At 46.8% G+C, this 17,605-nt stretch overlaps 1 protein-coding gene across 1 annotated transcript in view; it reads right to left on the minus strand.

Moving 5' to 3' along the window:
• Positions 1 to 17,605, minus strand: part of ITPR2 (inositol 1,4,5-trisphosphate receptor type 2) — a 304,126-nt gene that overhangs the window by 68,631 nt on the left and 217,890 nt on the right. The window contains exons 44-45 of the mRNA XM_054987843.1: positions 14,511 to 14,606; positions 12,366 to 12,485 (exon numbers count right to left, since the gene is read on the minus strand). Of these exons, the coding sequence (XP_054843818.1) occupies positions 12,366 to 12,485; positions 14,511 to 14,606 (216 nt within the window). The remainder of the gene's footprint in view (positions 1 to 12,365; positions 12,486 to 14,510; positions 14,607 to 17,605) is intronic.

The following is a 17,605-nucleotide window of genomic DNA, read 5'->3' on the forward strand; positions in this document are numbered from 1 at the left end:
ACTCGGAAATACGACGAGCCGAAGTAATAGCCACGAGGAATATGGTTTTTAGCTTCAGCCATTTCAGTTGTATCTCCTTGATTGGTTCAAATGGAGGTCTTGTGAGTGCCGAGAGAACCACGCTTAAGCGCCAAGTTGGAAACCTGTGCACCGTCGGAGGTTTTAGTAGGGTAGCCCCCCTCAGGAACCTTTTTACGTGGTAATGCGAAGCTAGAGGAACTCCCTCTATCATTGGTAGCACCGTGCCAATAGCAGCCACCTGTTTCCTCAACGTAGCCGGGCATAAACCTCTATCTAATCCCTCTTGTAGGAAGGACAGTATAGAAGACTTAGTGGGCTTTGTAGGATCAATTTGTTTTCGTCTACACCAGCGGTGGAATGCCTTCCAGGCTGCGTTGTAAATCCTGACTGTGGACTCTTTTCTTGACGCTAGAAGAGTGGCTATAATATTTGGAGGGTAACCCTCTAATCGGAGATGGTCCCGCTCAATTTCCAGCCAGTCAGAGCCCACCACTCTGGACGGGGGTGCCATATGGGACCCTGCTGTAGTAGGTCCGGGTGGTTTGGGAGCCTAAGAGGTGGAGCTACCGACATCCGATGTAGTGTTGCAAACCATGGTCTTCTTGGCCACCAAGGTGCAACCAGGATCACTGTCGCTTGTTGCTCCTGTATCTTCCTCAGGAATCTGGGGATAGTCGGCAGAGGAGGGAATGCGTACAGAAGGCCCCGAGGCCACTGTGCATGAAGTGCGTCTGTCCCCTCTGCTCGTGGATGGAAATACCGCGACAGGAATCTTGGAAGTTGATTGTTCTTGTGAGATGCGAACAGATCTACCTCTGGATTCCCGAAGTGTCCCGACAGCATCTGGAAGATCTCTCTTTTCAGAGCCCACTCTCCGGGATGCAGAGATTCTCTGCTCAGCCAATCTGCCTGGATGTTGAGTACTCCTCGGATGTGCTCTGCCTGTAGAGACTTGAGGTTGTGTTCTGCCCAACTGACGATCTTGTTGGCTTCTCGCTGCAAGCGGGACGACTTGGTTCCCCCTCTTGCTTGTTTAGATAAGCTTTGGCTGCGATGTTGTCCATCCTGATCAGCACGTGTTCGAGTGTCCCTTGGCTGCCGAAGAACTTCAAGGCTAGCAGAATCGCCCTCATTTCCAAAACGTTGATTGGAAGTTCGTGTTCTCTCTGGGACCACTCTCCCTGTGTCGGCGAGCCCTCTAGGGTCGCTCCCCAACCTCTCAGGCTGGCATCGGTGAATATCTGAGTGAAGCGAGGGGTGAGGAAGCTCTTGCCCTGGAGTAGGTTGGACTCGACCGTCCACCAACGCAGGCTTTCCTTGACCGAGAGGGGAACTTGTACTTTGAGGGTCGCTTTGCGGGCTATTTGGAGCTGGAACGGACGTAACAAGCCCTGTAGGGGTCGGAGATGGAATCTTCCCCAATAAATTGCCTCTGAGTGCGCCACCAGCAGGCCCAATAATTTCGACAGGTCCATTAGTAATGATGATGGTTGTTTGATGACCTCTGAAGTCAAGCGAATGAGCTTTGTCCTCTTCTCTCTGGGAAGGAACATGCAGCCCTCCCTGGTGTCTATGGTAAGACCCAGGTGTTCCAGGCGTTGAGTCGGCTGAAGAGAACATTTGGATCTGTTGATGAGAAAGCCATGGTCCTCCAAGACCCGAATGACCTCCATTGTTTCTCTGGTTGACGTTTCCCGGGAGGCGGATCTTATCAAGATATCGTCCAAGTAGGGATGTAATTGGAATCCCCTCTCCCTGAGTCTGACCACTGGTATCACTAGCAGCTTTGTAAATACCCTGGGTGCCGTTGCCAGACCGAAGGGCATTGCTCTGAATTGTAGGTGTATGTCTTGTACGCAAAATCTCAGGAACTTCCGGTGAGCGGGAGCAATTGGTACGTGGAGATACGCTTCAGTAAGGTCTATTGATGTTAAAAACTCGCCGTGTTGCAAGGCCTCTGCTATGGATCGAAGAGTTTCCATCCTGAACCGCTTCAGCTTGATGAATTTGTTTACATACTTTAGGTCCAGGATGGATCTCCAGTCCCCGTTCCTTTTGGGGACTGTGAAGAATATCGAGTACACCCCCTGCCCCTTTTCGTCTGTAGGGACGTATTCGACTGCTCCTATCCGTAGGAGATGTTGTATTGCTTGAATGGTGATGTGACGCTTGTGTGGGTCTTTCTTGAGGGGTGAGATTATGAATCGCTCCGGTGGAAAGGAATGAAATTCTATCGGATAACCTTTTGATACAATCTCCAATGCCCAGGCATCTGCCTTGGACTCCGCCCATGTGTGATGGAACATGAGCAGCCTTCCCCCCACCGAAGCATCTTGAGAGTCAGGGCTTCTGGCTTTTATCCTCCGAGTCGTGCCTGTTGCCGCGAAGACCTTGTTGCCTGTTGAATTTGGCCTGGAATGTTCCTCTCCGAGACTGTGGCCTGGTCCCAGTCCAATTGCGTTTGTGGTCCTGGCGACTTCTAGGTAAGGTATGGTGCGATCTGAATGATTGAAATCCGAAAGATCGTCTCTCCTGTTTTCTCAAGGATCTTGGAAGTGCTTTTTTCTTATCCTTGGTTTCCACTAGAATCTTCTCTAGTTGATCACCAAAGAGCTTGTCGCCCTGGAAAGGGTACACCATCAAGATGAGCTTGGCCTGGAGGTCCGCTTGCCAGGCGCGAAGCCATAAGAGTCGTCTGGCTGATGAGGAGGATGCCAGCGCTCTGGAGGACATAGTCATTGCATCTAAGGTGGCATCCGCGGTGAAGGTGCAAGCTTTCAGTATCCTGTTGGCTCCTTCCAGCAATCTTCTGTTGTTTTCCGGAAGAAGCTGGATTAACCTCCTGGTCCACACTACTGCAGCCCTGGACACCATGGAGGCTATGGAAGATGCCTTGATGGACGTAGCCAGTGCCTCGTGAGCCCTCTTTAGCACCGCTTCGCCTTTTTTGTCTAGGCCATCTTTTATCATCCCTTGCCCATCTTCAGACAGGAGTCCCTGGGACTGGAGAGCGGCCACTGGCGCGTCAATCACGGGAACCTGCAGGAACTGAGCAGTATATTTAGGCAACACATACAGCTTTTTCATCACATTGGGAATCTGCTTATTGGCAGCTGGATTGGACCATTCTGCCTTGAGTTGTCGCTCAAAGTACTCTGGAAAAGGAAATACTCTGGGGTTGCTCTCTGATCTAGGGAAGAACTCCTTATTCCCTTTGGGTCTCCCCTTTGAACCCTGGGAGGGGATCTCCTCCTCCTCCCCCTTTTCAGACTCCTTCAGATCCAGGGCTGAAAGGGTTTTTGACAATAAATATGTATAGTCTTCCATTTGAAACAGCCTGTTGGACTGTTCTGGAGTGGCCAAGATCGCTTCCTGTTCCTCCTCTGAGAGGAACTCCCCCTCATCAGAAACCTCGCTAAGAGAATGGTCCTCCTCCTCCCATCTTGGGGTCTTTCCTTGCTGCTTTCTAGCTGCTTTAGTTGGCCAGGAGGCAGGTACACCACTCTGAGTTTGGGACGTTCCTGGAGGCTCAGCTGAGAAGGAGGAACTGTTCCCTGGGCCTTCTGTTTGGCAAAGGGCTCTTAGCTCTTCCCTAAGAGACCTTCTAATGGCTGCAAGCATTTGGGGGGATACGCTGGAAGCACTTACATTATCATCAGGAGTGCCGTGGAGAGAGCCCTGCGCCGGATCTGAAGAAATTTGCCTTGACTCCCCCGCTGGGAGGTTGGCAACCTCGGCGATGCGTCTTGGCGGGAGATCGGCCGCAGCGTCTTTTCCCGCCGAAAAAGGGCCTCTCGCAGCCGCGCTCTCTTCTGCGGCCCGTTGGCTGCATGCGGCTGTCCCCGGCTCCGTCTGCAACAGACGGGGCCGTTTCTTGTTGGGCTGCTCTGCGCCGGCGTGCGCTCTTCTGCCGCGGGGCCGATCAAGCCTCCTAGGCGAGTCGGACCCGGCCAGGCCTGTCCCCACCGTCGGAAGGACGGTTCCCGGGGAGCAGCCCTCAGCCCTCTCCAAAAAAGACTCTTCTGAGTCCGATGACTCCTCCGCTCTCCTCTGTTGCTCCATTGTTTTCTCCCTTTTCTCGAGAGAAAAAACTCTCTCCTCTCACCCTCCTTTCTCTCTCTCTCCCTCTTCTTCTTCTTCTTTTTTTTTTGAAGGCAAAGTCAGAAGAAAAGGAAGGAGACCAGTCAGGTAACAATGGGGTTGGGGAGAGAATGGGGCAGACAAGGGAGGTATAGGAATAAACAACAAACAAGTAGAAGAGAAGACTGAAGAAAAGGATATAGTCCAAAAAAGGGTAGCCTAGCTAGCCTATTGAGAACTGCTCTCCCCTGAGGCAGGAAAAGAACTGAGGAGAGAGAGGGTGGTCCCACACACCAAAGGAAGAGGAAGAAAGATTCTACTTCCTGCCTCCCCGATTGGATGGTGGGAAACACCCAAGATGTCCTCCGCCTCAGAGGGAGAAAGGGTATTACCTCAGACACAGATAATCAAGGCCAATCAATTAAAAGATGAGTAATAAACACAGTCGAAGATCCTCATAAAAGGGACAATCCAGTAACACACACACTAAAGAGTCAACTGAACCAGAGGAAAATGTACAGGTTTCTTCTCAATAAGGTAACTTAAGATATCCGCCTTTCATGACCGCAGAAGGATTGGCATTTAGTCTGGTAAGGAAAAAAGCTCTTAAAAAGCCTGGGGTTGTCAGAAGCAAGCAGCCACACCCTAGCTTCCAGAGACATTTGACCAAACTTGACATGGATAATTAACAACTCCTGCAATGCGCCATGGAACATTTTCGCAAGAATCGAAGAGAGGTGGATCTATGGTCTCATCAACTGAACTCATCCAAATGGCAGCACCAAAAAGAACTATTGGAATAACTTTTAAATTAAGATCTTGAATAGCTCCTGGAATAATTTTTCCGCCTTTGGCATAAAAAAGTTAACAATAGTCCCAACACTGGATTAATTGTATTACATAATGTCCTTTGATGGGAACTCCAACTCAAATAAAACGAGAAAAGGATACCAAGATAAACAAAATGTTTAACTTGTTCAACTTCAGCACTATCCAAGAGAATTTGACTTTGGGCTTGCCTTTGGCGAAAAGCAAGGGCTCCATTACTGAGGTGCAAAAACATCTTTTGATGTTTGTAGTTCAAAGGAATGGAACCCCTAGAAAATTATTCTCATTTAACTTCTTGCTAATAGTAAATATGTTAAAGGCTTTGGGGGGAGGAATGATGTTATAGGAGGATGTATTCCCCTTTTAGCTTGTGGGTTTGTCCTGTTCTGATTTATTTGAAATGCACTATGCTTTTCTGGGCTTCCCTTAAACCTTTAAGAGCAACAGTTTTTATAATGGTCCATTTTGATGGCTTGGGTTGGCTTTTTCTAGTTTCTATAATAAGAACAATAGTTTATTCAGAACAATACTGTCTCTACAGCTATTGAAGTATCAAGCTATTTTATTATGAGCTTTAAATGTCTTCCAGCTAAGATAGTAATCCCACAGGTAATTCTCAGCATTGCAGAAATGTTTAATGATATTGATATACTCGTTGACTCAAAATCAAAATTATGAAGCAGTTTCAATTAATTACAGGGGCCTGAACAACAAAATTAAGATCAAAAGAATGACAGCTGCTTTAACTAAGAGCTGAACTACACAAGATGAATTACACGTGGAGAACACGTGATTGCACTTAAACGTGTTTCCCCCGTTACTTTTCTGTTCACTCACACACTTCAGCAACACGGCAGTTGATCCTGTGTAGGGACTGGCACAGGTCTCCTCCCTGTTCCTCCAACATGAGGGATGGTATCCCACAATGCACCTTCTCTTCGTGCATGCTCAAATCTTCCTTGGCAGTATAGAGCAAATTTGATAAAATTTGGCCATTGTTTCCAATGGGAAACGCGATTTGGTGCAATTGACAACTGACCACTGTATATAATTACATCACCTGGCTAAGAAATGCAGTGCAATCTTACAGTGCAATCCTATGAAGAAATCAATGGGTTTAGACTGGAGTAACTCAGTTTAGGATTGCGCTGTTAGGCTTCCAGTTTTGCTTCTTCAAGAAACACACCTTAAAAAAAGAAGCAACTCCAATATTCAGATCAAATTGGCTTGCACAACAACATCAAGCCCCGGGAACCTCCAAATCAAGAGAGGTGGCTATTTCGTTTTCAAAAAATATCCACTTTTCTATGACATCCTAAAAAACTGACAGCAAATGCAGATACGTATTTTTGAAAGGCCTTGTAGAGAATGAAACAATTACTCTAGCATCAATATATGTGCCCAATCAAAACCAAATACAATTTATGGAGGAAATTCTAGCTTAGCTCTGCCTATTTGCAGACGATGAAATAATGACTGGAGGTAACTTTACTTTCATCATGGACCCAAAATTAGATAAATTCATAAAAAAACCACTGTCATTCTAACCATGTAGTCAAAAAACTGACTTGGCTTCGTTTATGGAGAAATACGATCTCCTTGATATCTGGAGACATCACCATCCAGCAGACAGAGATTACATATATTAATCTGCCCGTAAAATTTATACAAGAATTGTCTATTTTTTAATCTCTAATAATCCCAATAGTAATCAAATTTTAGCGTACCTAACATCACACAACCATATAGCAAAAATATCACCAGAGCACAAACAATTCGTGGAATGTCCTATTGCACCCCAGGAGGTGAATCTCTGATTCACAACGGTTACCAACTTGTAGATCCCACATTTTCGCAACTAGCTCAACTAATACTCGAGAACTAAATCTATAAAACTACTTACGAGATAGTATAGGTTCATATATACATTGCTGGTGGTATTTTGGCTAGATACCCTTTTTCACATTGAGTTGATTACAGGGTATTCTCTTCCTATGAAACTTGAATTATTTTTACTTAATTTACAGTTGGACTTTCAAAGGGGGAAAGAAAGTTAATTGCTATTATTTAGGCGGCAGCAAAATCCACCATTGCAGCTATACAGAAAGACCCTAAACCTCCTTCTATTGCTTTATGGCATAAGAAAATATAAGATCACTGTTTCATGGAAAAAGTCACTGATCAAATCTCTTATATTAATTGAGACTCTTATCATTCTAGTTTTCTAGAAGACTAGATACCTGTTTGAGATTATATGACTAACTTGGGTATAAAACCTGGTAAGTCATATCATTTTGATCCAATTAATTTTTAAATGCATTGAATGTTGTTTCCAACAGATATCGAATGTTAAGCACTTATCACCCACAATCAATACGACTGAATGAAGTTAGCAATGCTCTGTTCCAGTTCTTATAGCCGTATCTGAAGAAGTGAGCTGTGGCTCATGAAAGCTCCTACCCTACCACAAATGCTGATAGTCTTATAGGTGCTACTGGACTCTTGCTCTTTTCTACGGCTACTCTGTTTTTGTTTATAAATTGTTAATGGTTGAAGTTTTTTTATTTATACTTTAAAACAAACAACTGTCAAAATAAAGTTTTTTTTAAAAAAAATGAATAAAATTAAGACTAAAGAGCTGTAAAAAACCCCTAAGAAACAAGATCAAATGGAACAAGGTGAAACGTTAGAAGCTTAAAAAGAACTTAGAAGCTTAAAAATAACAATTTAGCAATATAAAAAAGAAAAAGAAAACACCGTACAGCGTGCAAACACACTGACTTAACTGGGTGTTGGCTACTAGCAATAGTCACTAGTCCAGGAGAGAGAGAATATTCCCCCTCCCCTTGTATCAAATGGAGCTGGGTTCAGGGTCTTCAACGCCTGATGCCTCCTTAGAGAGAGAGAGAGAGTGGGGGGAAAACTGCTTGTGCCTATGAAGGCCAATAATGCTATCTCAGAGCACTACAGATAAAAGGCCATTTAAAAGACAGTTTAAAAACGGCTTAAAACGGAATACAATAAATTGATTAAAAGAAGCTCAGCGCTCTGCTGCAGTACCACCACACTCAACCACATAAACAAACATGCCGGGGAGCAGCTCAGGCTGAACCATTTCCCGTGATAAGCCCGTGCGTTTCCCGTGGGGAGCCTCCAGTCACATCACAGTGCTCTTTCTCTGCACCCGCAGGCCCCGTCCTGCTCAACCGTCTCTTAAATCGTCTCTAGCTCACGACCCAACCCGACGCCATTCACATGCAGGGAGTTGTGCCAGTGGCAGATGAGACCATACAGGTATCTTCAAAGCGTCCTCTGTTATAAATATTGGAAGCCAGAGCAGGCGAAACTACAGGAGCAGAAGGGGCTGAGGCTACAGAGGAGGGGCAGCCTGTAGGAGACACCGTGAAAGGGTGGCTAAGGCGTAAGGGGCTCCAGGTAGTCCTAAGGCAGCCCTGAGCAAGACGGCAAGGGAGGATCAGCCTGATCCAAGCAGGGCAAGCGGCAGGTGCCTCACCCCGGGGTGGCACCTCAGGTCCAATGCACGCCGCACTGGCAGTCGGGGCCAGGTGAGTCTTCCCCACAGCCCACCCCTCAGAGCAGCAGTGGTGCCCAACACCACACACCCTCTCCCAGAGGTGTGCCTGAGAACTGCTGCCACTGGTTTGGCATGGCTGTGTCCATGTTGCACTGGAGGTTGGCTTGGGCCAGAAGAGCGGCTGCCAAATGATGTTTTTTTTTAAAAAAAAGCCTGTATGTGCCCACGGGGCAGGTGGAGGACCTCCCATGCCCATGTCTGATGTTGTGGACCAGCCCAGCCAAGCAGAGCAAAGAGACGCAGAAGACTCTTCTGAGGAAGAGGCAGCTGGCGACCCTGACCCAGATCCACGGCCAGCGGCAGGGGCACTGCAGGGGGAGGCAGTCCCTGAAGGATCAGACATAGACCCACAGCCAGGTCCCAGCACATCGGCCCCTCAGCTTCCCAGCCCTGGGCCGGCAACAGAGCGCCAGGCACCGGCCAGCTCTCTCCCCTTGCCACCCGAGCCCCGGGGGCCCCTTCAGAGGAGGGCCAGGAGAGCCCTTCCGCACCGGCCCAGCATCAGCAGGGATGCTGGGTGCTTGCAGGGGCAGGGCTGAGACGGCTGGCAGGTGCTCGATGCAGCACGGGGGGCTGAGCAGCCAGAGGTGCTTCAATGCCGCAGGGAAGGGAGCGGCTGTGTGGAAGCAACGCCTCCCCTTACTACTGACCTTGCTGCTTGTGCTGGGAACGGATTCTGTAGTCTCTGACCTTGGCTTGTTGTTTCAAACCTGATTCTGGAATACCCCTGTGGACTGGAAGCTGTGAGTGTTGTCTAACTTGTGCCTGAACCCTGGAACCGTGGTTCGTCCTGCTCTGTCAACCAGGAAGCGACTCCTGCCTGCTGGCTGTGTGAGTCAGTAACCGGGACACGGGACCTCCGTGAGATACTTGCCCAGAAGGAAGCCCTCGAATACGTGCTCCTGAAATGGAGCTCAGGGAAGGCGAAGGAGGCACAAGGGGCAGCCTATGGGAAAGGGCCACTCCGTTCTCAGGGGCTCCAGCAGGGGTCTTGGGGGCAAAAATAAATGGTTGAAATCTGGAATACCACGGAAAGGAAGCAAGAAGGAGTATCTCTGTGCCAGGTATGGGGGTCACTAGGGGCAGATGAAAAGTTTAAGCCCCCCCCATCCAATGAGCTTGTTCTTTTGCTTTCTCTCACCTAGGTAGACATTCATTCATGTGGGGAAAAACCATTAAAACACTGAATTTGGGGAGGACGTTCCAAAATTTCAAGGAAACTGCCAGCAATGGGGCGAAATCTGCCTGCTGCCTTCGACAGCCACTGCCAGCGCTCTCGTGGAGGGAGTGTGCTCTGTGTGCGTGCTCACCTTGTTGGGAGTTTTTGAGGGGGTTCTTATGACGTCAGGAAGTAACCACAGTTGGTGATCGGAGAGGAAGCACAGGCAGCAGCTCCAGCTAACCCCCCCTCACCCACCACACTGGAAATACTTGATAGTGGTGCAATAATTATACTGCACACACTAACCTACAAAACGTGGCTCAGCCCTATTACTGAGAGTCTGCACTTCATCTCTGGCTCTAAGTGAAAGTTGCTAGGAGCATCAGTTTCAAGATGAAGTTGGTAATTTGTGATCTATAATAACATTAATAACATTCAGTTTATATACCGCCCTTCAGGACAACTTAATGTCCACTCAGAGCGCTTTACAAAGTATGCCATTATTATTCCCACAAAAAACACCCCGTGAGGTGGGTGGGGCTGAGAGAGCTCCAAGAGAGCTGTGACTAGCCCAAGGTCACCCAGCTGGCTTCAAGCAGAGGAGTCAGGAATCAAACCCAGCTCTCCAGATTAGAGTCCCACGCCCTTAACCACTACACCAAACTTGCTCTACAGAAGCAGTGACCCAAAACAGCAGAAGGAAAGAGGATGAGGAAGAGAAGAAGAAGGTGATATACGAGAAGTCAAGACCCAGGAAGAATGGAACCCAGAGACATCTAAATCCGGCATGTTTTTCCCCCATGTCTCTCCCTGGACAACCAACAGTGCTATCCTGTTTCCTCCATTAAAGGGTGATGTATTTATATTTCTGTAAGCACCAAAGGTCATCTGCTTACAAGAATGTCTCCTGCTTCTGGTAAGGTTAGCCACAAGTAAGGGCAGGAAAGGATGTTGTGGTGGCAAAATGGAGAACCAGCTACTGCTCTTTAAACAGCAACAGAAACCGAGAGTCTGGATGCCCCCCAAATAAGCCATCCGTGCACGAGGCTGCGAGAGCTAAAAGAGGAACCCGCAGAACCTTCTGCAGAGATGTACAAACAGCGCAGAGATTTCCAGCATGGAGATTTCCAAGCACAGCCCACGGAAGTCAAGTATTCCGAACAGGCTCCTGCTGGAGAGAAAGAGCCCATGCTGGCAAGCTCGCGTTCCTCACAACCCATCAGATCAGCCGCAGGTGGTAGCTGGACGAGCTTTTTCCAGTCCCAGGCAAACAAGAATGCTTGCTGACAAATGTGACTGGGAGCAGCCGCAAGTCACGCAGGCCTGAATTATTATGGGACGCAGAGAAAGACTCGTGATGGAGATGAAATCCCTCCGGCATGCAAATGTGACAAGCACCAATTAAAAGCCATACAGACAAGGGTGGGGTGGTCACTTCCGTACAGGATTGGAATGATCGAAAAGACGCGTATCTTTTTTTAAAAAACAGAAAGAGAAAGGAGACACTTGAGAACATTTCTGTGGTCAAAAGGTGGCTTCACACAGCCAAAATCACAACTTCTCGTGTACAGCTAGGAACAACTGGGCCGGATCAGATGGGGCCATTCTACCCACCTGGCGACCGAGAAAGCCTCCTTCCACCAGAAGAAACCACCTCTGCGATCAGAACAGATCCGTGGGTTTGATATTGCTGGTTATGTGGAGAGGTACAAAGGAGATGAATTTGTAGTGCAGGCAGCTAGCTGTCTGGTTGAATGTTGGTTTCTGATATGAGTTTTATCTGGATGATCTGATTACATTTCCTAACAGTAGTGCCTTTGAGTTTTTTATAATATATCTACAATAATAAATGTGTTAAAAGGAAGGGCGATTCTCCTCCGTTTGCATGGCAGAATGGAACTCTGATACAACTGCAGTGTTTTCTGCTTTTGGACCCCCACCCCCCGCTTCACTCTCGGGCTTGTGTAGATGGTTCGGCTCTGCACTGAACATGTCTTGGGTGCCACGGCCTGATTATCAGGTTGGATCTTAAGGAGCAGGAGGAGGAGGAGGCATCTCATGTCCCGGGATTTGGCCTTAGTTGAGCTGCACTGGCCAGGCCAGCAGCCAAGAAAGACCGACGCAGCAACCAGCAATTACTGGACTTTAGTAGTCTGCTTAAAACTAGCAAGTTAAGAGGCAGTGTGAGGTAGAGAAAGAGAGAGAGAGAAATTATTTGATTGTGGCTAACAATGAATTGGTGGACTCCCAAACACAGAGGCGAAATACAACTGCTTAAATCACAACCACATAAACTCTACATAACAACAGGACAGTGGGATGATACACTCGCGGGAGGCCTACCGGCGGTATTTTGATTTTGTTGCAAAAATGCTTACCTGATAGACCCACTTTCTGACCCAGAACTCAGTTCTCTCTTGGGCCCTTGCATGCTACACAACTGGAAATACTCACAATCGCAAACATCTGACAACCCCTATCAATGGGACCCAGAGATCTGTGTATAGTTCACAAGGCTTCTGGAAACATGGCTCTATTGTTGAGGGATTCCCTGGAGCAAGCCAAAATTTCACATGGTGTGTGCATGCACACAGACATACTCACAAAACACAAACCTATACACTTTCTAGGAAAAGATCCAATTCTAAGTTACTAACTGAGAGGAAGAAAAGTGCATACCTGATGGGCTAAGATGTAGATATTATGTCCAACGTCTCTGGGTGAAATGGCATCGTCCGCACCCTCTTCTCCGTGGTCACTCTCCAGACCCTGATTGTATGCATTCTTCATTACGTCCACCTTGAAAACAAGTCACATCCACGAATGCACTGCTGGCTACATACAGGCTAGCTTTGCGTGGTCTTATCAAACCTGAAGCAGGTCTTAAGAGGCCACTTAAAAGACTCAATCAATTTTACAAATCAAAAGAACCATATAAATATCATGGTGGTGGTGGTAGAAAGTGCGTTCAAGTCGTCGTTGGCAACCCCTGCTGGGGTTCTCAAGGCCAGAGACTTAACAGAGGTGGTTTGCCGTTGCCTGCCTCTGCGTAGGGACCCTGGTCTTCCTTGGAGGTTTTCCATCTAACTACTAGCCAAGGCCAACCCTGCTTAGCTTCTGAGAACTGACAAGGGCAGGCTTGCCTGGGCTATCCAGATCAGGACATAAATGATTATAGCATTCATTTCAAAAAAGCTTTCTGAAAATTCAGAAAGAAGACTGGAAAATTATTCTTAGCAAAAATTGAATAGCAACTCATTAAATGAAAAAAAAGACAGTACTATTCCTCTTTTCCAAGTCACTAATAAAGTATTTGCTTCGAGGATTATAAATAATTTGCAAAAGTCGGGTAATCTTTCTTTCCACCTATACCATATAGGTGTGATATTTATTTGGTCTTTGCTTGAAAGAATCAGGTAATGTTTTAGACCCTGGTGCTATGAACTGAAACATTAAAGAGTACAGAATGGGATGAATTTGCCCCAAATTCTGCTTCGGTAAGAAATCAATGTACTCTGTGCACACACAACAACATATTTTCATCAGGGAGGACAGAGATCTCTGGTTATATCTAGAAATGAGTGGGCAGGGATGGAGCAGAACTATGATACACGGAGTCCCCAGCCCCAATCCTGCCTCTGTCATGAACTCACTCAAGCGGCCTTAAGCAAGCCTCTCCCAGAGTCTGTTGAGACACCTGACACGTGAAGAACACGTGTCAGGAGATGCAATGGTAGCCAGGAAGGAGAGTTTAAAAAGACAGAGCTGGCGGCATGGCAAAGGCTTTGCTCTGTGCTGGAGCTGTGTGAAGGGGCTGTGAATTGCCAAAAGGGAAACTTCAGCCCGTTACTACCTCTCCAGGTCCGAGCCTGGCTCTGGGAGGCAGCTCCAGCACATTCCCATTCATCGCTACCCTCTGGTTGCGATCCCACACAGTTTTAGACCGGAGAGGTGAAACTGACAGAGCCTTCAGGAAGGCGAAGATGAAATTAACAAACTCACCCTCTGAAGAGTGATCTCCACCGACTCTGTCTTTTTAAACTACGCTTCCCGGCTAACATTGCGTCTCCCTACACTTGTCGAACATGCACCAAGGCATCTTGTGTAGAAAGACTTTGCCTCAGGACTGATCCTCCCCATCTGCATGATGGCAAAAAATAACACTAACTTCATGGAACCGGCATAAGGATGACAACAAACTATTCCATGTGAAAAGTTTTAAATGCGCTAGAGCACTGCCAAAATACAATTACTACTGTTATTTTTGTGGGTGTCCATCTTCCCCTCTGTCTTTTATTCCGTGACGGCTAACTCTCCGTGGGCATATCAAACCGGGCCAGGTCTCAGGAGGCCACTCAAGAATCCAGGAGCCAGCTCGTTTATAAAAATGGTCTGAATCCTTCAAATTGCACTGACCGTAGTTTTGGGAGGGGGGGAGACCGCCACAGAAACAAGTGCTTTATTTAATTTCGTCTTTATTTTATTTGTGATGCCAATTTCTGTCGTCAGTCTTGTTTCAGAAAACAAACAGCTCAGGGCTCTCATCACAGAATGTTCTTTCAGACAATGTGTGGCTGCGGCACGATGATTCACTTAAAAGAACAATTACTGAAAAAGCACCGGGAATGAAAAAAAACAAGCGATGAGGCCATAAAGACAGACGTCACTCAGGCACGACCTGTTCCAAGTCCTACTTGTGAATTGGGGCTATCCTACTGACGTGTCCATTCAGCAGAATTCAGCTGCCGTAACGAATCATTCACTTGAAAAACAGGGACGGTGTTCTCAGCTGTAAGGGTTATGACTATAGACCCAAATACTTACCAGCTCTCTTGGTCTCATGTTGAAAAGGATCCTTTCCGCATTCTCGCTGTCGTGTCTGCTTTCCATAATAGCTAGCAAAAGCTTGGAGGCGTTGTTCTGCGGGCACAAGACCCAGTTCACAGACAGTTAAATTTTATTTCCTGGATTAACAGTCGTTGTGTTTGCTTTGAGATTACTGGAGTACTTTTCATTGTGAGATAAGATTTTAAACAGCTTGCATTTTTCTTTTTTGTTCTATAGTGGGCATAATATCAGTGCAGCATAATGCCACCTAACCGGAAGAACTGATTGATTGATTGATTGATTGATTGATTGATTGACTGGATTTATAGTCCGCTTTCCCCACAAGCAGGCTCAGAGCGGAGTTGTTTGCAAAGTTGTGTCTGATAGCGGGATGTATCCCCCTTCTTGCTCCTGCCCTGACTGCCAGTACACCACAGAGACATCAAAATGCGATGTAGACACAAATACTCTTTCACCCATCTGCTCAAATACACAATCCACCTAACTTACATGCAATAGTTTCAGGCAACCATTTACTCATTATGATCAAAATACACACTTGTGCAAGTGAAGCACACAGGCCTCACACAAAGGACATGATGGGAAGATTTCAGTTTCGTTCTGGAAAATATTCCACAGAAGTACAAAGCTCAGTCTTGTATTTTTGTTCACAAAATGAGATCGCATTCTGAATTCACATTGCTTAGGGGTTATTGCCCCTTGGCCCAGGCATCCGGACAAAGCCATGCAGATGCAAGGAGGGTTGCCAACCTCTAGGTGCAGCCTGGAGGCCTTCAGGAATTCTAACTGAGCTCCAGACTTCAGCCGTCGATTCCCCCGGAGGAAAGAGCTGCTTTGGACAGGGGTCTTTGTGGCATCACTTCCTTGCTGAGCTCCTTCCCCTCCCTAGGCTCCACCCCAAACCCCACCCTCTTCATGCTGCACCTGAAAATCTCCAGGAATTTCCCAACCTAGAGTTGGCAACAGCCCTTGATGCAAGGAATATATTCAGAATTTGTCATGCAACAGCCTCCCCACCGTGTGCGTATCTATAGTTATTTACATTTGTAATCTGGCTTTATCACTCTGTCAATTATTATGTATTGTAATATTTCACTGCATTGTTCTCCAATCTTGAAAATGTGTGTGTGTCTGTATTTTAATGTGTTTTAGTATGCACTATTTGTGCACTGTTTGTACTATACTGTTCTTACTGCACTGCTTTTAGTTACAATCCATCTTGAGTCCCAGTGAAAGAAGTGGATTATGAATGAATGAATGCAGGTCCTGCATAAGCACCCGTAGGGATGCCAAGCCAAGTTTTTAAAACGTTTGAAGAGCTGACAAAATTTCGCAAGGGGGTCCAGGCACCTCCATCGCCTGCTGAGGATGAAATGTTCCCAGTCGCCAAATATGTTTAGGATCTCAGGGGAATGCCACTGGGCATCTCTTCCCCTCTCACTCATACATTCTCCCTCCCATTCCCTTAAACATAATGTTGCTTTTATTTATTTTTATTTACTTCATTTATAGTCTGCCTTTCTCATTGAGATTCAAGGCAGATTAAACAGTGTGGGCCAGTACAGTCAATTTCAAGGACATTTCAATAAACAATGTAATAAAAAGGTCTATAAAATGCAAATTTGCAAAGATTTTAAACCAGCAGAAATCCATTGCTAAAACAGAGCATTAGCCATTCTGAGACTGACATATTAAGACAGTACATAGGAGCACATAGCAGTAAAGTCTACGGGCCCCCTCTCTTTATTGACAAATCTCTTACAGTGCAACGCTCCTATAGGAGTAAAAAGCCCTCCTGAATAATTCTGTTTTATACTGTTTGCAGAAAGCCCGGAGAGGGGGAGCACTCCTGACCTCTTCAGATAGGCTATTCCACACGTTGGGTGCCACCGGAGAATGCATAAGTATGGGCAGCTGTGGATTTTGCCCATGTGCAAGGTGCCACCTGCAGAAGGCCCTGCTCAGAGGAGCGAAGCTGCTGTGGGGGAACATAGGGAGGGAGGCGGTCCCGTAGATATGCCGGACCAAACCATCCACCACTGTAGTGGCCAAGTTTGTGCTTAATAACGAATTCCTTAGGATGATGAAAACCAAGACGGATTGTGAAGAGCTACAGAGCTCTAATTTGGCTGGCTGGGGGAGGGGGCCGTAGTGAAAAGCTCAATAAAGATTTTGACTCCGCATGCAACAGAAGAGAAAAGGGCAAACTCCATGCTGGGGATTATGATGAAAGGAAAGGGCCGATACTGAAACACCCGAGTACACAGCCATGGCACAGCCTCATTTAGAATACTGCGTGCCGTTCTGGTTGGTGTATCTCAAGAAAAAATAGCCAAGAAGATATTGCAGGAGAAAGTACAAAAGAGGGCAACCAAGATGATTAAGGGGTCAGAGCACCTTTTCTGTGAGGAAAGGGTGGAGAGTCTGGGCCTTCTCAGTTTAGAAAAAGGACAACTGGCAAGGGCCTTGAGAGAGTTTTATAAAATCATAAATGGGGTAGAAATAGTGGTTGGAGAGAATTTTGTCTCCCAAAATACTACAACTCAATGGCAACCAATGAAATTGATGGGAAATAGGTTCAGGACAGAAAAAAGGAAATATTTCTATACAATGAGTGATTGAAATGTGGAATTCCCTGCCAGAAGATGTCGTGATGGCCACAGGAAAGACAGCTTTAAAAGAGGACCAGACAGGTTCATGGAGGAGAGGGTCCATCAGTGGCGACTGAAGGGAACCCTCCGCCTTCCGAGGCAGTCAACCCAGTGCTAGGGGGCAGCTTCAGGGGAAGGCCCCAGCTCTACGCCCTCGTTCGTCGGCCCTCTAGGGCAACAGATTGGCTGCCACGTGAAACAGGGAGGCTGGACCACATGGGCCACCGGTCTCATTCTGTGGGGCTCTTCTTATGTTCTCAAACACCAACAACTAGCCAGAAGTCTGCAATCCGAAGGGGATTTGTATACTCTCGTTAAAGCGGACCATGAATAATAGTCACACAGGAGCAGATACAACGTAGGACCACGGTTCGGTCTAAAAAGGGAAGGGGATCAAATTTACACCAGAGAGGGGGTGAG

This window comes from Eublepharis macularius, chromosome 9 (assembly GCF_028583425.1).
Source record: "Eublepharis macularius isolate TG4126 chromosome 9, MPM_Emac_v1.0, whole genome shotgun sequence".
NCBI classification, from domain to species: Eukaryota; Metazoa; Chordata; class Lepidosauria; order Squamata; family Eublepharidae; genus Eublepharis; species Eublepharis macularius.